Source organism: Dendronephthya gigantea, unplaced genomic scaffold (genome assembly GCF_004324835.1).
Source record: "Dendronephthya gigantea isolate DGI-Jeju-01 unplaced genomic scaffold, DenGig_1.0 000034F, whole genome shotgun sequence".
NCBI classification, from domain to species: Eukaryota; Metazoa; Cnidaria; class Anthozoa; order Malacalcyonacea; family Nephtheidae; genus Dendronephthya; species Dendronephthya gigantea.
In genome coordinates this window covers 315,356-335,184 of record NW_021163044.1, presented here as the reverse complement: position 1 = coordinate 335,184, position 19,829 = coordinate 315,356, and the positions used below count along the sequence as shown (strand labels likewise).

Sequence of the window (19,829 nt, the reverse complement as noted above, 5' to 3'; positions counted from 1 at the left end):
TATTCACTAACTCGTTTGCTAATTTTAAGGCATTTCAACGAGATCTTGCCACTAGACAGAAAACGTACAACTCTGTGGTCAAATCAGGAAGACAATGTATTGAAGAACAGAAAGTCGAGGACCCCGCAGCCTTGGCTGAGACTCTTGACGATCTTGTTGCACGATGGGATGCATTGAGTATGATGTCAAACACGAAACAAGAACGGCTGGAAAATGCACTGACCTTAGCGGAAGAATTTGAATCTGGAGTGAAAGAAGAGTTGAAGACACTCAAGGGAATTGACGCGAGATTGAGGTCGTTTGGTCCGGTTGCAGATAACTATGATGGCGTGATCAAACAGATTGAAGAGATGGAGGTTGTGTTGGCAGATCTTGAAGCCGAAGAGGATAAAGTGAAGGTGACAATCAAGAAAGGTGAAATGATTTTGAGATTCTGTCATCCCAGTGGGACACACACGATACAAACATGGCTAAGCAGGCTGAAGAAGAGATGGGCCGAACTAAACAGTTGGGCAAAACAGAGGAAGACACGACTGGATGAACATCGCAAGACTATGGAAGACGAAAAGAAGTTGGTTGAAGAATTGTCTGCTTGGGTGAAAGAAAAGGAGGCTCAACTACAGGAAAAGGAAAAGATTCCTTTACCTGAAGAAAATACCGATGAATTGAAGGCATTACTTGATGAGCATCAGGTAAAGAATTTTCCCTCATAGTCTTTCTTGTCCTCTTGTCTAACACAGACCAGTGCTCGGCTGTTCTTGCTGTATCGTCACCTGCAACCATTTCATTTGTATTTCTTTCTTTTCCTCAGTTGTTCCAAGACAATCTCACAACAAGACAACCCGACTATGATCAGATCATGAGGTCATCTAAACGACGGCAGTTAGCAGCTGAGCCTACAGCAACAAGAAAACATGAAACACCCAGTAAAACACGACCTAGCTACAAGTCACGGATCCCGCGCAACGCTCCTGGTGCAACGTCAAGTCAACCGGTGTTCAGTCGTGGACACTCGTTCACGCGAGACAAGAGTCCCGCGCGTGCACAACTCGCAAAACATTGGCAGCACTTATGGCTAATGTCACTAGAACGTATGCGAAGAATCCAGGAGAGATTGGATTACCTCACTCAAAAGAAACTAGCCGCGAACTTTAGTTTTGAGGAGTGGAAGAAAAGAGTAAGTTGTTGTGTTTAGTCTTTCCAGCCGAAGTCTTGCTCCTGCAAGTGTGAATGTTCTTAATTTTGCTTTGCAGGATTGCTAAATGGATTGCAAATTCATATTCCGTTTGATTTCATTTAGTTTAACCATTGGCTTCACGAGAGCAAGTCACGTGTCCTGGATATTTTCAGACAAAATGATCACGACCATGACGGAAGCTTGACACGTGAACAGTTCATAACTGGCTTCCTAGCAACGAGTACAGTGGCATTTTATTATGATAAACTATTGCAATAATTCTAACTTATTTTCAATTATCGTTAGTATAACTATAAGCGATGTAATATATATGATGTCATCGTATTGTTTCAGCATTCCCGACGGAAAGATGGGAACTTCAGTTAGTTGCGAGAAAGTTTGAACGAAGAGGACTTATTTCATACAAAGAGTTCGTTGCTGCATTGAAAGCTGTAAGTTATTTTGATCTAAAAGAAACTTTTACAACATCAATCGTCTAGCATCTTCTAAACTGTACATCGTCATTTGATTCTCAGTTTGGCCTCTTACAAACAACTTCCTTTAATGATTATATTTTCTTGAATATCGTAATATTAAGCACTTCATTTTCCTTGTCTCTCAAAATTCATATCAGGAAGTGCTTATTTCCTCTTTGTCATTAAAATGTCGGACTGATTGTCTCTCAATAACCTGATATCAATCCAATTCCGCAAGATCACGATATAAAGTCCAACTTCTTCACTCTCAGTTATTTTCAAATTAAATTAGCCGTGTGAGGGCTTTGTGATAAAATCAAGTTAGTTTTAAACTAATAAAAATTGCAAGAAAATGGTGTTAATGGCTGCGTATGAAGGACCAGATCAAGTAGAGGCTGAAGAGTATATTACAGACAATGAAAATGATGATTTAAGTGAACCAAAATCTTTTTACTTGGTTCCAATGTCTTTTGTCATCCATACTTATTCTCGAGTTCGACCAGACTCGATGCTTTCAGAGCAGCCGTTTTCACCTTATCGCCACAAAGTGACGATGTTTAAGGTAACGCGTGTTGTTGCGTTAAGAGGAAGAAGAGTCGTGTAAAATAACTTCTAGTTTTTGTTCCCACTAAGATTTGTCCAAACTTGTATCATATTTCAGTTATTCTCGATGGAAATTTTAAATTATTAAGACAGTAGAATAAGTAGGATTTACTAAATCTTGAATGATGGTAATCTATCAGAAACATATTAACAAAATGAATCACAGGAATTACAATTCCTCTCTGAGTGGCCAACATCTGTTCTGTTCTGTGACTATTTTGCAAGTCATCAGTTGATTGTCCTTAGTTCCGCTAGGCTGATCTAAAATATATTTGAATTTTTCTTTCAGAAAAAGTCAACAAAACCTTTGACAGAGGCTGAACAAATTCACGATGAAATTGAGCGACAAGTGTCAGAATGCGAATGCCCTCACAAATTTGAGGTTACCAAAGTTGCTGAAAGAAAATATCGGGTAAGTTCATGTATTTTGACATATTATATTGATATACGTCAGTGTGATGGTTTCATAAAATGTTTGTCACTAATTAACAACTAGCAGAATCTGGCTGAGATTTATCTTACATTCTTCTTTTTCATAGTTTGGAGATTCGCAGAAACTCCGGCTTCTGAGAATCTTGAGAAGTACTGTGATGGTTCGTGTTGGGGGGGGATGGGAGACATTGAAGGAGTTTCTTAGTAAGAACGATCCTTGCAAAGGTAGGGAAAGAATCGTGATATATTCTCATCTCATCTTCTCTTTACATCATCATCATATACAGTTCATAATATTCAAACTTGAAGTGTTTATTTCCTCTGCTTTAGCCGAAGGCCGCACCAACTTTGACATCCACAAACTGGGGGCATCACCAGATCTCTCATCTCACTCTATGGGAACATTCCGTACGAAGAGACCTGGGATATCTCGCGAAGGGTCTGGTGCTGATCTTAAAGATTCGCTTGCGGCACCTTCAATGGAACCACGCAAGAAGTCTGGGACGAGTCTCAAGGGAGAAAAAAGTAGCTCACTCAAGAAAGCTGGTAGCAGAGACGGTCTTGCTTCGCCAAGATCTTCGACTCCAACATCGAGAGTCAAGAAAGCTGGTAGTCATACATCTGTCCACAGCGACGATGGTAAACCGGAGGCTTCCGGAGCCTCAGCGACTACTAAGACGACTACCAAGCGAACATCCACGAGTACAAGCCGTGTCCCAACACCGAAATCAACCACATCACGTACGACTCCCGTGAAATCAACTGCCGCTTCAAAAACGGCAACATCGCGAATTCCAAGCCCGTCGACAACTGGCGGCGCTTCACGACCTACAACGACAACAACCCGAACGAGCAGCGGAGGAACAAAGACGCCCACAAAATCTACGACATCAACCACTCCGCGATCCTCCACAAAAACGACCAAAACCACCACTAAATCAACGAAGAAGTAAACCATCACCTTTTGGGCGGTAGAGAAGAAGAAAAAAGGCTGAAATTTAAAAAAAAAGTTTAACAGATCCCTTTTAAAAACAGCTAAAAACTAGCCATTATCAGGCCAAAATATTGCCTGCACCGTCCTGGTGGGCCTGAATATTAACTGTAGTTAGTTTCTTTCATATTATTACGTTTATTTTATGTCACATTGTCATGTTAGGATTGGTATTTAATTTCTTAATGTTAGAAGTAATTCATGTCCCCGTGACGCTAACTCATTCGCTTTCATTCATGCTTCGTTTTCCGTCTTTCTTAGAAAAAAAACAAACAATTCTTAGCAGATAAACGACGATTAATTTGATCATATTACTGACGTGGTTCTTGGCAAAGTTTCCTGGCTGGCAAATTGGGCAACTTTGACAATGAAGCCATTTTAAGTCCTTAAAATTTTGTTTGTGTTTATTAGAGATGCTTTGATGTCTCTAAATGTTAATGTATTTTTACATGTTGTCTTTAAAAAGTATAAGATGTTATAGAGTTAAGTTTCAAAAACTCGTGGCTGGCGAGTTTTAGAAACTCTTCATTTTGTTTTGTGTACATTGGGCTATAAGATAGTCATGAAATCTTGGGAATTTCTGGCTGGTATTTTCACGATTTCTTTATCAAGTTTAACCCCTTGTACACCAGTAACAATAGTTATGCATATTTTGTAAAACGTGTGTTTTTGGTGTTATTGACTTGTAATTTGTTAAATTATAAAAACGTGATATTAGGTATAAATTTACACTGGAAATAAAGGAATATTTTGTAGAGTGTGGCTTGTTTGAATAGCAATCGTTACGTCCACCAAAAGATGTACTTGAGGAACTTGTAAGACTATGACACAGAAGATTATCCACACGTTACTAAAAAAAATCATTGATCAAGGATAATCTACTCAAAGACACTTTTATCAAAATTTTATCGGCTTATATCCACCTTAATTAAATAAGTCCGAGTACTCTTCCGAGTCTCTGCGCGGTCAAATTCAAAATGGCGGCGGTTTAATTTCGAAGAGAAGTATTTATGTATATCTAACTAATCTAAGGTATTTATATACATTATTAACTGAGAACTGATGGGAACGTCATGAAGTTAAGTGACGTTCATATTGGATTGTCTCCTCCAGAATCATGTTCTGAATGTTTTCTTGTCAAAGGGACATATCAGTATTACCATTACGGCTGTGATGGTACGAATGATGAGGTAACAGCTAAAGTATCAAAATACACCATGTTGCATGGGGTTGTTACTAGATTTATTTAATATGTTAGCATACATGTTCAAGCACTGACATTGATCAGTGATGCAACTACACAAAAGTCCACAACACCAGGTGATTTCAGCTGTAATTTAACACCTTAATGTTCATATTTGTGAACAATTCTATGCTGTTTTTAGGGTTGGGGATGTGGTTATCGCACACTGCAAACAATGTGTTCCTGGATAAATAACAACTGTCATATTGAATCAAAACTACGAACTCCACCAAGTTTGATAAAAATTCAAGAAACCTTAGTAAACATTGGAGACAAACCTTCATCATTTATTAGCTCAAGAGAATGGATTGGATCTTTTGAAATATGCTTATTTCTTGATCATTGTTACAATGTAAGCAATGTACTTTTTTATAATTATATCATGGTCTTTATTGCTAATTTATAAATTTCCATGACCACACATAACATTTTAGATTTCAAGTAAGATCATTCATATCCGAAGTGGAAGAGAAATTGGATTAAAATTTGCAGAACTTCTCTCACATTTTAAGATGTTCGGTTCTCCGATTATGATTGGTAAGAAATCCATCTACTCATTCAACTTATCTTCTCACTTGTTCTATTCCTTTTTTATCTTTTTATTTCCCATCCTTTCATAGCTACCATTTAGCATTATTTTATTTTACCTATGTCAACTCATTCATATAAAATTCCAATCTCAGACATTTCCTCTACTTCTTTCAATCATCCAGGTGGTGATTCAGATGCAGCATCAAAAGCTCTTTTAGGAATAGCTACAGATGGAAACAAAAAATATTTTCTAATCTTGGTAAGTTCCAACTTGAGCAACAAAGATTCTTCTCAGAATCCACTTGATAGAAATAATAACAGGACAGTGAAAGTGTGTCAATGATTTCTTCTACTTTGGCCAGGATCCACATTTCTCAGGCGAAGCTGATATTAACCATCTTCAATGCAATGGCTGGGTGATGTGGAGAGATGAAGAATTATTTCTTACGGAATCATTTTACAACTTTTGTCTTCCTCAATGTGGGCAAACCAAACTGAAGTGACACTTTCCTCAACTGAATAAAAAACGTAAAGATGCAGGTATAATGCTTGGAGAAAAAGGATAGTCTCTCCATCAATGCATATCAAATGGATCATCTGTTTTTTACAGTAATCCTGGTTCTAACTCAGTACAAATGCTTTTGATTTGTGCTTTAAAAAACGGAGAAGAAAATCGAGATTCAATCAGAATTATACGAGCAGGTCTTTTCACAAACGAGCAATATTCCAGTAAATAAGAAACAAATATCTGCATACTGTATGGTTAAATTTAATTCATTTACGTGGAGTTTCAACGTACTTGTTTGTATATGAATTGTATATGTTTGTAATGCTTCAAACTGTATTGAAATTGTATCACTGTTCACCAAAGTGTGGGTAAATGTTTATAAACATGAGCCGTGTTGTACGGGTGTTTGTAAGCGTTATAAGCGTTAGTCGTTCACCCTACGATCCTAAGCCTAAAAAAAGTCCATCAGATATTGAGGGTTCAAGATTATCAGGCCAGGCGAAAGCCTGGACTACGACCAAGCCTATTTAGCCAGCATAATAGTGTACCCCAGCTACAGTTGCGAAATTTGTCGCAACCTTTTGTAGCATTTCATCGGTGCGACACAAATGATGCGCAATAAAAAGATTTGTAATGTATTAGTGCAATAAATTATACTAATTTACAAAGACAAAGCTGTTTTACACTCCCTGCCGATTTAGAAATGTCCTCCCGCAAATCAACCAGCTCCGGAATGTCGTTCTTAAATTTAACAATTTAACAAAACGGTTTTTATATAGAATCATAGATTTATTTCTATACTTAACCAGATTGTGATCAGGGGAAATTCAATGATGAATTAGTCTGTGATCTCAATCAAACCACATAAATATTTGAGAACAAAGATACAGCAAAATTAATCGGTTATATGAAGCGAAGCGTAAACCATACAAAAATTTTTATCTCAAGCCGTTTCAATCACAATGTTCGGGAATTATCACGAATCAGACCATCAAACTACCTCTGGCTATGGCTTTACTCGTCGGTACAAGGAAGTGAAGGAACATTGTGAAATAGAGGAATATTTTTAGTGTTCAACTCTGGTACACATATATAGTTAAAGGTGGTTTAAAAACATTCAGCAGAAAGAGACGAAGAAAATACTTCAGAAGGTATATTTAAACGAGAGTTATTGTAACCATGGTGTAGCTTTACGAAGCTTATCCAGAGCTTGATTTGGCCTAAATATAAATCATTCATTGCCATTAAGCATTTAAACCTTCCATGCCAGAGGGCCTGTAATTAACCTTTTATGTCCACTTACCGTCTTGAATTTGAATTGTGTATAAATTCCAGTCGAAATTCAGACGATTAATGTTTTGAACTAAATATGGCGTCATTCACAGAATACTAAAGTCAATCGGCAGAGTTTTGCTTTATTTATGTTATGTAAAAGTCCACTGTTCGATCAGGTTTGTTGTATAAAGTGATAGTTGTAATGATAAAGTAATGATGCATTTTATTTCATATTATTATTTTCAATCCGTACTGTGCTTATTTGTTACTTCCAATGTTCATTTCGTAATTTAAGAAGCTGCAACACTGTGCAACTTTCCTTGCAACTTACAGTGCAATTCTACTCCCGAAGCATCTAATGTTGTCAAATACAAACATTTCGTACGATCTGCTAACGTTTTCTTAGCATTTCGAGCACTCTTTATTAATTAACAATCTCAACGTGCTCCACGACGCAAATCAGTCGAATCACTAGTCAAAATTTTGCTTGAAATCAGCCACAGCAAACTATTTATGCTGCACACAAACGTTTTAATCGTACTAAGAACCTCCGAGGTAATATCCGCTGCTTTCGTGTCATCGAGAAGCCGTGCAAACGCTTTTAACAAGTTACGCTCACGTAAGCATACCCAGTATCTCGCGTGTGTGTGGTGTTTCTTTATTTTGCAAGCGCGTCGTGAATCCTAAACTCCCTATTGCAATAAATTGTTGAACAATATTGTCGTCTACTAGCGGCCACTCATTATTTTCGTTTCATAATGTCTTTTCTCGGCAGGTATAAAATCGTCACACGATGCATTTTTCAGAAAAACAATCTGAAAACTGCTACTTTTTCGAGACAGGGACCAGAATATGCTAACATTTTGTAAACTCTTAGGCCCCGCCTACAACAGGTCGAAATTTCTGTAATTACGGTTGAAATATTCAATCTATTTTGGCAAACACGAGGGGTGATAGAATTTAATATCAATCCACTGTTTATTCCTGAATATTCCTTTTTCATTCCAATTAAAATTCTCCAGCTGTGATCGCTACAGTGACGATGCAATGCACACAGCTGTATGTATCCTAGAAAAAGCTTAATCAACCCATTAAAATTGAGGAAACCTCATAACTATTCTCTGACCAACCAGTCAACTGAGAGCTTCGATTGAACCTAAAATCCTCCCATGCTCTGATTGCAAAAGAACTCTCATTGCCTTACAGAAACGAATATTGAATTCTGATATTCAGACAGAGGTTACAGCCTTAGACATAACTTATAAACCTTATTCAGTTGTTATTTTATTCATAATTGATAGCTTTACCAATACTTAATAGGATATAAACATGGAACATTTGGAAGTTAATGGTGCTCATCTTGATTCCCATCGTCGTGAATCTGGCGGTTCTTCACCTTTTAAATCAGTTGCTAAATTCTTGGTCCATTCAGGTTTGTTAGATCAGTTTGAATTGTAAATGAAGACCCAGCCATTATGATAGATGGAAATTACGTAGTAATTTAGCGCAACTGTTTTTCACTGGTTATCCTAAAAATTTAGACTTGCATGTCACGTAGTGTCCAGGGAAATTTAGTTTGATACTGCTGCATACATGCGTTTGACCCATCATTTAACACAATATGATAAAATAATTTCGTAGTATTGTCAGCCAATACTTAAGAAGGAGTGATGTGTGATTAATTCTATGCAGGAAAACACAGCGAACCAATCTATGCTGCGCTTGGTAAAGATCTTGACGAAACAATTTATCCGTCCATCTCAGACCGAACATTGATCCGTAATCGAGCTTTGCTTCATTATATTGCAACTCTGGCTGTATCCAACAGCGAAACGGACGAATTTAACTATGAATTCGTGCAATCATTGCTGGATGGAGGAGCGAATATTAACGAAGCCGTTGACACTTATGGTCAAACGATTTTTCATGAGGTCGCAAGAAGCTGGAATTTAGACGTTGCAGCATTTCTTCTCCATAACGGTACGTAGCCTTGCTCAGTAAGTACGCTTGGTTTTCCTGTGTAGATTGAGCTGAATTCTCAGTGTCTTTTTACGATTCGGCCTAGGAGCGGATATCAACCAACAGGATAAATATGGCCGCTCACCACTCCACGTCAGCGCTGCTGCTGATCATGCAGATATGGTGGAATTCTTACTTCAAAAAGGTGCAAATATCGATTCACGATCGAGTGGTGACGGACAGACACCTTTGCACTTTGCTGCAAAAAATGACGCGGTATTGTCGTTAAAAGCTCTGCTGGGATTTGGGGCAAATATCGACTCGTTGGACGAGAGAGGTCGCCCTCCACTGCAGGTAATCAACTCAACGTAATGTTGAGGTTCAGTAAGGATCATCCAGTGTTGCTACTAGAGTGGAGGAAGCCTTTATTCTTACGAAATAACGTTCAGCCTAAACTGTTCTTCCAGTAAACTATAAACTTACTTTATTTATACTGGATAGGCAGGATAGCTCTATCAGTTCTAAACTGTTCTTCCTGAAGGTTCAGTAAACGAAATTTAATTATTCATTTCAGGTTGCAGCTGAACTTTCCCGCGCAGCAACTGCTCGCATCTTGATCGACGAAGGAGCTTCAAGCTGTATTTACGACGCAAATGGAAGTTCTGCAATGACTGTCTTAACTGAGAAACTTCCAAGTCTTGCAGTGGAAGCATTAGACCAGCTTCGCGTCTCTGATACCATCACAAGACGAGAGTTGTTTTATCTTAATCTCCTGGAGGAGTCACTTTTGAAAAAAGAAACAAGATGTGCACGTACCCCCCTGGAAACCGCTGTTATCGCTCGCCAATTTGATGTACTCATGCATCCTGTGATGCAGAGACTCGTGGCGATAAAGTGGGATCAATATGGAAAGGTGTGGACAATTCTGGAACTTGCGATGAATCTGGTGTATGCGATTCTGTTCACTGTGTTTGCAGTCAGGACGCCTGCTGTTGGGAAAGATCTGTATCTACCACTGAGTGACAAAGCCTGGCGTATAGTCCTGGGATTGATTCTGATACTTATCAATATATACCAGATGTATTTACAAATAAAAAGTGAGTTTCTAAGGCATGCAATGTTGTCATATCTGTAAGTACACAAAATCGAACGAAAATAGTTTCAAATGACATCGGAAATAGTAGAAATATATCATACTATCCAAATGTTTTTCATACCACCAGACTTTGGATATTTATCGTTGACCTACTGTATACAGAGATAACATGTGCTCTCTGTTATCTTTAGCTACAGTTAAATCTCAAAAAAGGCAAAAATCGTGGATGAAATGGCGCGTCCAACAACTCAAAGATGACTTGCAATATTGTCATCCGAGATGGCAAGAAGAAAAATATGTGAAGGAAGAGATGGGCCTCATAAAAGGATTACCTTTACTCTCTACTATCGATGCCTGGTTTATCTTTGAATGGTTCATCATTGTGGCAATCCTTGTTACAATTGGTTTAAATTTAGGATTTTTTATAGATGGTTCGAGTTCAGTAAAAATTGCCTACATTCGTGCGTTAACCTTGCTCGTCATTCTTACCTGGATACGAATTATGAAGTATTTGCGTCCGTTTCCTGGAATTGGTACTTTAGTGTTAATTCTTGGCGCAACCGGTCGGGATTTTGTAAATTGGGGCTTCTTTTATTTGTTATTGTTCATTCCATTTACCAGCTGTTTTTGGATTATTTTTGGAGGCAATGTGGTAAATCAGGTCCCCAGTTATGCCTCCACCCAACGTCTGATTTACACAGGCATTCAAATGTCTGTTGGAGAAGATTTTGATGTTCAAGGTAAGATTGAGTGTATCTGATGACGTGAACCAAAATACCTGTAGTTCGCAGGCAATTCGTATTCCTTAAGGTCATGTTACACGGTGTAATTTTTCTTGCAAAATGCAATGCAATTCTACTAATAAGAGTGAATTAGTAAAGATTCTTTATGCATGCTTTAATAGATCTTTACTTTTTTAGGTCTCGTTGCCGCAGATCCCGTTATGGCTCGACTACTCGGGGCTGTCTATGTTGCAGTTATGGTAATCGTGTGTCTGAATATCCTCATAGCATATCTCTCTAACACCTTTACCTCCGTTTATTCAAAGGCAGTGGAGAACACTAGCATGCAAAGGGCAATAAATGTCCTTACTGTTGAGAAATTCCTCACGAAAAATCGCAAAGAAAGATACTTTCGTTACGTCCGTGAAAATGCAAGTCCAGAGGTAGTCTCCTCGTCTTCACTAGTAATAACTTCGGACGTGCGACAGAGCGCAAAATCTGCTGAACAAATGCAGAAAGATTTCAAGACAAGTCATGAGGTTTTGACTCAGAGGTTCAGTAGAAAAGTTGGAAAAGGCAAGATCAGCACTTTTGATGTTTTGTTGGGAGATGTGGAAAAATTAAAAGACCTACAAAATAGCACGGTAATAAAACACTTTCTTGGCTGTTCCCCAGATTTATTTATCTTGGCAAACATTCTCTTCCCTCAGTTACCATCTCATCTTATTGTCTTTTTTAGGTCAATGATTTAATTAAAATTCGATCGCACCTGGAACAGCTTGGAAAGAATATGTTTGGCACCAGGTCCCCCGTGCAAAACGTTTTCCAAGTAAAGCTGACAGCCGCCAAGACGCGCCAACGTAAACTTTCCCAAAGAATCAGAATTGATGAGCCGGACAATCTTTCACCTCGTACACCGCAGGCGCAATCATTTCATGGCAAGGAACGCGTTAATTCTGAATCTAGGGAGAGCAATGATGGTGACGGGGATGAATCTGGAGAAAATAAAAAGAAGACATCACTTGGTGATTTAATTCCGCGAATCTCTATATTCAAGGGAAGAGATAAAAGCGTAAAAAAGGAGAAAGGAAGTGTGAAATTCGCTGATAATGGTGATGATGATGGTAAGAATAGTTGAATAAAAACTGTGTTGCTTTTCTAAACTGAGGACAAAGGAAATATCTTTCACTATCTGATATTGAATAAAATTTATGATTTGCTTGAATTGCAGTGTCAGATGATGAAACAGCGGAGAACATTCACAGAGAATCGTCAATGACCAGTCCTCCTTCCACGAGCTATTATGGACCACGTTCTGGTAGCTCCAGTCCAGAACCACCAAGACATGACCAGAAGCATTCTCCTAGATCCAGGCCTCGTTCTTCCAAAGCGAGGTCAAGAACTCCCAGTCCAGAACCACCAAAACATGACCAGCAACATTCTGCTAGATCCAGGCGTCGTTCTTCCAAAGAGAGGTCAAGAACTCCCAGTGCAGAACCACCAAAACATGACCAGCAACATTCTGCTAGATCCAGGCGTCGTTCTTCCAAAGAGAGGTCAAGAACTCCTAGTCCTGGCCACGATTCAAACAGACCCAAACGGAAACAAGGTTGGCAGTCATCAGAACTTGTGCCATACAACAACGATCAGGGCTTGGATAATGATGCATTTGATGAAGATTATTATGAGACTGGCAGTGATCGCTGGGAAAGAATCAGCGCAGATAGTATCTCATTATGAAATCCTAGAACTATGCTTTTCTCAGCGCTTCAATTTGAGCGTCTAACGCGTTGACGGCTGGAAGTTGACTGGAAGTTCTGGAACTACTAACCCTGGTAGAAATTATGCTTTGATTTATTATTAGAGAACGACTTCCATTTTATTGTAATTTTTGTGTAATGTCTAATTTGTAACTATATAATACTATATTGAATAACTTAACTTGTCTTGTAAATATGTATTGTGCAACGGCCCCTTGGAAAACAGCTCCTATTTATGCTGAAGGGCTACCGTTGTTTTTTAAAAAAGATCAAATAATAAATAATAATAATAATAATAATAATAATATAACTGCTGACAGTGCGCAAATAACTATAACGAAAGTAAAAATGCACCAATCATTTCGGCCGCTGGTTATGTAAACTGTAATTGTTTGCATTGCAACTTTTTTCAACCATTTCTGTGAAGTTCTGCGTATCATCTTTCAGCTTTGTTCCTGTGAACAACGTTTGCGTTTTTGCCCGTGTATCCGCAGTAAGGATACCCGCAAATAACGAGATTCGCACCCGTCTTTACAACATCTCCACCATCAATTTTTTCCATACTTCACAAGTTGATGTTGCGCAATAGAAAATTACCGGAATCCGGAAGTATTAGTACCATTGATTTGTTTTGTAAGGAAGTAAATATCACCTTGCGTTATAGTTTATCTTGCGTTATAGCTATTTCACAGTTTATTGTCATTTTTTCACAACAATATTAAGAAATGGTAATCGTGCAGAAAATGGTTCTATAACAGCTGTCACGTCAAGGTAAAAATTCCTTTTTTTGCGGGGGTGAAATAGAGCTGTTTCAGCAATTATGTCGTAATTTTGCCAACGGGTCATTGAATCAGTATCGATATGTCGTAAAATTTTACTGTTCTGCTGCCATTTCCTACAACTCAATTATCCTCTTTTTTGAATATCAAGTAGCTATTTAGTAAAGTTGATCTTCCTCGTGATAAAAAGGCTTTCATTTCTCAAACATTTTCAATCGTTCACATTCCAATTCACATAATTAAATGTAGTTAGCTCTTCTACTGCGTATTGTAAATAAACCAATCTTTCCAGTTCCCAGATCATATTCTGGTTTATATTATACTAAACACATTGAATATTTACATATAAATAAAGTGTTTCCGTTGATTCATACAGACCTGCAGTAGGAATAATATCGCATTTACATTTGTAAATAATTTAGCCAAATATAAACGGATTAGTAATGAGTTCTCTAATCATGACAACAGCTTAACTAGCATGGAATTTATGTAGTTTATGGCCGTAGATAACACAATTTCGACACTTCGTTTGAAATTTGAATCCTGATTTTTGAGATTTAGTAAAATGTGAACAATTTACAATAAATTTCCCAGCCTCGAATATTCCACATCCGACTGGGTTCCGGCGTGAAACGAAAATAAAAAGTCAAGGGTCATGATAGCATGGTCTGCTATAAAGTGTTTCAATAACTCCAAGTTCCTATTCCTGCTATAAATCAATTTTATTTCAAGTCTGGTATATTTCACTACGAAGGTTTGATTGCCCGGAAATGCGAAATTTGAGACGCAATTTTAGATGATAATTGATTGTCTTTGCTTTCACGAGTTCATGTTTTGACGGAACCATTTTATGAATTTAATATTTGGAAAGACTTTATGTTGTCTATTTGAACATTTTGACGCCTTTTTAACGAGAAAGAAACGGTGCGGTTTGATTTGAGCAAAAGTTACATAAATAATCAGCTGTTTCTCCTGGAGTTATCTTCAATATATGTTTTGCAATCCTTGATCATGGGCTTCATGGCTGATTGATAAATTGTAAATGTAAATGATACCAAAGCGTTCAAGAAATGGACCTGGAATTTACAGAAGAAACTGCAAATCGACTTTCAAGTATTTCTTCGGAGGTATCGTCTCGGGATAGCATTTCTTCTCAATGCGATGAGGTGACTATCGTGAAGAAGAAATCGTCGTCTTTATCATGCCTGCCAGATCACGTACCTGACTCCGAACAAAACTCTTTTACCTTGCCACCAAATCTCAACACAGTAAAGCCATTTGAAGAAAATTTGCTGTCTAAAGAGGTCTCTTTGGCACAAAGTTTGTATAAAACTGCCGAATGTCTGGAAAGTCCGCCGCGTTCGAAGTATGAATTTTCTGACAAAGAGACGGATCAAAGATCAGGCCATGATGAAAACAACGTAAGTTAATGCCCTCATATAGAGCAGGTTTTGTTATAAGGAAGTGTGTAAATAGTATTTATGTTATTATTAAAAACACGAAAAATTAATTTTATTTTACTGTGTTTTGTTAAGTTCACATTATTTTGGCATCACACTTGTTATATTCAAAAACCAATCTTTAACAAAAGCCACTATTGTTTATAAGATGGATTATAGAATATAAGTGCTTTAATTCGTAAGAGAAGAAAAGCAAATATTCATGAAGTATTGTGTTAGCCCCCTTAGCATTTGAATGTGTGCCAATCATGAGATATAAGCCTGATTTAAACACTGATTTAATCCTTGCTGGTGTGTTTTGGTGAGATATTGGCATTATGAGTTATTACACCTTGCAATTGCCACCTGAGTTATTATTGGTGAATTTAATATTTTGTTGTTGCATCAAGAAATTGCATTTACTATCAGGAAGTTAAAAGTGTGGTTAGTGGGATGATTAAGATGAATCAAATTCCAGGAGGTCTTTATAATCTCAGGGAGTCTATCATTCCAAGCTTTTTACAATAAATTATATTGTGTCCATTGTATTACTGCAGTTGGTGGTGACTATAGTGCCTTGTGAGTAAACCTATTAATTTCAAATAATTCCAAATAATTTCAAATGTTCCTACTTCCTGTCAACTACTTCAGAATAAAATATAGGCTATTTTATGCTGTCTCTCGGTGGAAAGGCACTGACTAATTTGCGAAAGGTTGAGAGATTTGTATTGTCAAACTGGTGTGTCTTGCTATGTTTATATCCAGACAAGTTGTCTTGTCAGTACTTTACCACTGCCAAAAATTCCAAGTAATGTGAAATATTGAGCTGCACTTTCAACATTTTTGAACTTTCTTTTTTAGTGTGAGGGTCGTAATGGTGAAGTAGCAGATGACACAGACCCTTTGCAAAAGAAAGAGCTTGAACTAACAGAAATAAATACAGTGACACACACATTTGTGAGAGCAAGTGCACTGGATATTCTTGCCAAATTCCCAAAGACAGAAACAGTTTCAGAAGTGATGGATGAAAATTGTAAGCAAAGTGGACTAAAGAGTGTGAATGAAGACTCTCAGGAGGAACTAGAAGATGGTGTGGATGTCAAAAAAACATCTTCCAAAGCAGTTTCTGAAAGCAAAAGGGAAAATGAAGTTAGCTCTTGGAGTACAACAGATGATGTCAAAAAGATGAACAAGAAAAAAGGATTATTCAATAAAAAATCTAAAGATAATTCTATCAGTGTGCCTGAAAGCAAATCCACTGAGAAGCTTGCTAACCCAAAGGCTGGCAAAAAAGGACATAAAACACGCATTAGAAAAGAAAAGGCAAAGTCAGCACAATCAATTGGATGGAAGATATTTCGTAAACAGCATTCTGCCAAAGATGATGAAGAATACATGGAAGTGAAGAGTAAAAAAGGAAAAACCCCTCTTAAAAAATCACAGAGTTTTGATAACAATTCCTCGCCTAAAAACCCACAGCTGAAAAGGATGGATTCAATCCGTAAAATCTTCAAAAAACGTCAACCTGTTTTACCAGATGAGTCAAGTACAATTGACAATGTTAAGTGTGTTGAGATATCATCTCCAATTCTTAAAACAGAAATGAAATCAAAACATCTTGTTGAACGAGAATTTTTCATGAGAGATCGCGCTTTGCAAATGGACACAACAAAGATAAAGAGAGTTGCATCAGAAAATAAACCTGCAGTTTGTAGTTCAAAAGTCAAAGTGAATAATAATGAAAGCACAAGTTCTCTAAAGGTTGATAATGATGAAAGTAAAGATGAAAGTGTAGTAGGTAATGGATTTGTTGACCAACCAGAAAGCCCAGAAACAGAAGAGGATCCAGTCCCACCTGTTCGTCATAAGCACTTGGAAAAAAAGCGAGTATCTATGCAATGTGATGAGGTGTCTGTAGAACAAGATTCAACTGAAGATGAAAACAATTATTGTGACAACCATCAAGCTGAAAAAGACAAAAATGATTTAAAATCCAATCGTAAAGATGATGTAGACTTAAAGAAATTCTTGAATGAAGTAAAATTGAATGATACTGACATCCCTAGTACCAATACAATCTTGAAGAAAGAACACAGTGAAGAAGATGAAGAAAAAAATGATTTTGTTTTTGTTGACCCAGAGCCAGTTGTTGAACGAATAGTTAACGATGAAATTGTAATTTTGGGGAGTGTCACTGATGATGTATCATCCATAAGTAACCCTACATCATCCTCATCTCAAGTCTGCCAATCACCTCCTATCCCCCTGGAGTCCCCAGGTAGTGATGGGGAAGTGTTTGAAGATTGCATTGATGAAGATATTTCTTTTAACAGAGCAGTAATTGATAAATCCAAAGAGTCTGGCCAGGACAGTTCACCAGTTAGTGTGAACATGCCCGCAGGTAGATCAGTGTCTGATATCACATCACAGACATCTGCGGATGTGTTTGCTAAAGGGAAGAAAGAAAAACCTCACCCGCACTCTTTTTCAGGAGGTAAGTTTGTATTTACATATAAACACCTGTCTGACTCTCATTTATTTAACTTTAAGATAAACGAAATCCTTCTAGGGATCTCATCACCAGTTAATAATATTATTTCCTCACCACCTGCAGTGCGATCATCATCAAGCACAAACACGCCCCCAAGACGAACCATGACAGTGTTTAGACCATTAAAATTTGAGGTTAGTTGCTCTCATTTTTATAAATAACACCAGTATCCTGGGTAGATTGATAAATGGGGGCAGATGTTATCATTCATTAAAACATTCGTGTCCGTATGGCATAAGAACAAGTTACACTTCTGGAGTATTTCAAATATATTATTACAAATATAAGGAGTAAGGAGGTTCATTTCTTTGAGACTATATTTGTGAAAGTATACTTTCGAAAGAAATCCATGAAAACTTGTTTTCAATCTTATGCAGTCAATGGATTCATATTTGACAACAAGTCTACATTATTTTTTAAACGAAGTTTATCATTTTAATCCCTCCTCCTCTTAACAGCCTGCAGAATCATCAACATTAATAACAGATATGGTTCCCGTTACTTTTCCAAACTTCCCGAGTGATCGAAGGTCGCAGATTGCTCTAGAACTGTTCACAACCGAGAGAACGTATGTGAGAGGTCTGGAAACTATGATTGAGGTACTGTCACTCTGTTTTACGATCCAATTACGTCGGATCCATTTCACCTCTGACGTATGGAATGTAGTTAGTTATTGATAAAGCAGTACTGCGTAGGCTTTACTTGATATGCTGCCCGTATACATTGCAAGTCAACAGACTATAAATCATGCGTCAGAAGTGAGGTAGGAATATATGAACTTGTGTCAAACAAGTGAAGAGCTAATTTTTATATTTTATATAGCTTTTTAAGAAACCAATGTTGAGTGGAATGGACGAGAAAGATGTTGAGAAAGTTTTTTCAAATATTGATGAGTAGGTTATTCATAATATTCGCGTTATTTTTAAGAAAAATGTTTCTGACATACGTTTCTATTGTTTGTTCAACAGTATTTATGCTGTGAATAAAGATTTGTTGTTTCTGTTGTGGGAAAAGATCAAACACTGGTCAAACGAGCAATGCATTGCACAAATGTTCATAGATATGGTAAGAAGTATGCTCGAGTTAAGAACTCAGATCTAGCTACATACTAGACGTGATTATGACCGTAGTGGTGTTTTTCAATCTGCAGGAAGAACGGTTTAAGATTTACGCAATCTACTGCAAGAATTTCGACAAAGCAGACACGTTTTTAAAAAAGAGAATTAAAAGAAAACCAGATTTTGATAGTTTTCTTAAGGTATGTCGTGTTACCACTTAAACCACAGTTCGCTTAAACTTAGAAGAATCATCTTAATTAAACCGAATATCTTGTATAGTCGTATATACGATCTATTTATTTACTTTTATATCTTAGACATGTTACCAAGATCCATTATGTCAACCAGGACTTGATCTACCTGCGTATTTGATTACAATTGTTCAAAGAATTCCACGTTATCTTCTGTTGTTAAAGGTAAAGTTATTGTCGGACAACTGAACATCCCATGCACGATTTGTGTGTTTGAATGATCTTTATCAGACGTCATTATCATCAGACGTCATCATATTCTTTATATCAGATTAATAACAAATAAATTATTTATCCACTGGCAGGATTTCTACAAAAAAACAGCTCAACGCATCCGGATTTCGATGTTTTACAAACAGCTTTGGCAAGAATGGTACAGTACAACTCTCCTATTTTATTTCTTACAACTGATGGAATTTTGCATGCATGAGTGTGATATTTCTGATTTTTCATAGAACAAAGTTGCCGAATACATCAACAGTCAATTACAAGAGGTTCAAGCCAAAAAGCTATGCAAGAATTAAGATCGACGGTAATTGGACTGAAGGTAAAGAAATGAGAGTTTGTGTTCACGACATTCAGTTTTAGTGACTTGTTGTTGGAACAATGTTGCTATAGCGTGTGTTTTATTGCTACAAGATTTTCCTTCACAACTTGGACAAATTCCTTGAATTCGTTGAATTAAAATTATTAAACAACAGCAATTCTTCTTGTTTCATTAAAACTTTCTAGCTACATTGTATGTATTGTTATTGCATTCAGCGAGGCTTGAAATTTTCTTGTTTAATAGATCTGTATGTCTGATTTCCTTGTTGAAAGTTGTTTACTCTCCTAGCAGACTCCATTGGCATTAAATAAACATTCTTTTAATTTCCAAATTCGTATTTCATCAGGCTTATGTTGTGAACGGACGAACGTTGTTAAAGGAAGCAGAAGTATGTCTGATGAACCCGGACAAATCGTACAAGGCAAGTTCCT

General features: G+C 37.2%; 4 protein-coding genes across 6 annotated transcripts in view; all 4 read left to right on the top strand.

Annotated features, from left to right (window-relative positions):
* LOC114525551 (microtubule-actin cross-linking factor 1-like) overlaps positions 1–4,436 on the top strand; it is a 30,357-nt gene extending 25,921 nt beyond the window's left edge. Inside the window, exons 38-44 of the mRNA XM_028546936.1 lie at positions 30–692; positions 812–1,177; positions 1,301–1,418; positions 1,532–1,629; positions 2,546–2,668; positions 2,796–2,913; positions 3,019–4,436. Coding sequence (XP_028402737.1) covers positions 30–692; positions 812–1,177; positions 1,301–1,418; positions 1,532–1,629; positions 2,546–2,668; positions 2,796–2,913; positions 3,019–3,641 — 2,109 coding nt within the window. The 3' untranslated portion in view covers positions 3,642–4,436. The remainder of the gene's footprint in view (positions 1–29; positions 693–811; positions 1,178–1,300; positions 1,419–1,531; positions 1,630–2,545; positions 2,669–2,795; positions 2,914–3,018) is intronic.
* A 281-nt stretch (positions 4,437–4,717) lies between these two features.
* On the top strand, positions 4,718–6,617 carry LOC114525477 (ufm1-specific protease 2-like). Its single transcript, XM_028546841.1, has 5 exons — positions 4,718–4,869; positions 5,065–5,274; positions 5,357–5,459; positions 5,636–5,712; positions 5,816–6,617. The coding sequence occupies exons 1-5, from the start codon at positions 4,753–4,755 to the stop codon at positions 5,954–5,956; spliced, it is 648 nt and encodes a 215-aa protein (XP_028402642.1). The 5' UTR covers positions 4,718–4,752; the 3' UTR covers positions 5,957–6,617.
* Positions 6,618–6,880: 263 nt separating this feature from the next.
* LOC114525550 lies at positions 6,881–13,045 on the top strand. Of its 2 annotated transcripts, XM_028546935.1 has the most exons (10): positions 6,881–7,112; positions 8,557–8,668; positions 8,929–9,216; positions 9,302–9,549; positions 9,770–10,292; positions 10,483–11,031; positions 11,212–11,657; positions 11,753–12,137; positions 12,245–12,488; positions 12,570–13,045. In XM_028546935.1, exons 2-10 carry the CDS (start codon positions 8,566–8,568, stop codon positions 12,751–12,753), a joined length of 2,970 nt encoding a protein of 989 aa, XP_028402736.1. In that variant the 5' UTR covers positions 6,881–7,112; positions 8,557–8,565; the 3' UTR covers positions 12,754–13,045. The 2 variants fall into 2 exon arrangements, with proteins under 2 accessions (XP_028402736.1, XP_028402735.1); XM_028546934.1 differs by having other exon boundaries at positions 12,245–13,045.
* Positions 13,046–14,072: 1,027 nt separating this feature from the next.
* LOC114525321 lies at positions 14,073–19,820 on the top strand. Of its 2 annotated transcripts, none has more exons than XM_028546580.1 (11): positions 14,073–14,973; positions 15,853–17,485; positions 17,606–17,676; positions 18,001–18,141; positions 18,365–18,435; positions 18,511–18,607; positions 18,693–18,800; positions 18,918–19,016; positions 19,157–19,224; positions 19,307–19,398; positions 19,745–19,820. In XM_028546580.1, coding segments are annotated over exons 1-10 (2,640 nt in total). In that variant the 5' UTR covers positions 14,073–14,622; the 3' UTR covers positions 19,308–19,398; positions 19,745–19,820. The 2 variants fall into 2 exon arrangements, with proteins under 2 accessions (XP_028402381.1, XP_028402380.1); XM_028546579.1 differs by having other exon boundaries at positions 17,561–17,676.
* The last annotated feature ends 9 nt before the right edge of the window (positions 19,821–19,829 follow it).

Bases quoted from the DNA above. Each gene is read 5' to 3' on its own strand.
- LOC114525477 (XM_028546841.1), top strand. From the start codon at position 4,753: ATGAAGTTAAGTGACGTTCATATTGGATTGTCTCCTCCAGAATCATGT. The intron at 5,275-5,356 runs GTAAGCAATGTA...ATAACATTTTAG, and splicing joins TTCTTGATCATTGTTACAAT to ATTTCAAGTAAGATCATTCA. The intron at 5,713-5,815 runs GTAAGTTCCAAC...TACTTTGGCCAG, and splicing joins AAAAATATTTTCTAATCTTG to GATCCACATTTCTCAGGCGA.
- LOC114525550 (XM_028546934.1), top strand. From the start codon at position 8,566: ATGGAACATTTGGAAGTTAATGGTGCTCATCTTGATTCCCATCGTCGT. The intron at 8,669-8,928 runs GTTTGTTAGATC...AATTCTATGCAG, and splicing joins TAAATTCTTGGTCCATTCAG to GAAAACACAGCGAACCAATC. The intron at 11,658-11,752 runs GTAATAAAACAC...TGTCTTTTTTAG, and splicing joins AAGACCTACAAAATAGCACG to GTCAATGATTTAATTAAAAT.
- LOC114525321 (XM_028546579.1), top strand. From the start codon at position 14,623: ATGGACCTGGAATTTACAGAAGAAACTGCAAATCGACTTTCAAGTATT. The intron at 17,677-18,000 runs GTTAGTTGCTCT...TCCTCTTAACAG, and splicing joins TTAGACCATTAAAATTTGAG to CCTGCAGAATCATCAACATT. The intron at 18,608-18,692 runs GTAAGAAGTATG...TTCAATCTGCAG, and splicing joins CACAAATGTTCATAGATATG to GAAGAACGGTTTAAGATTTA.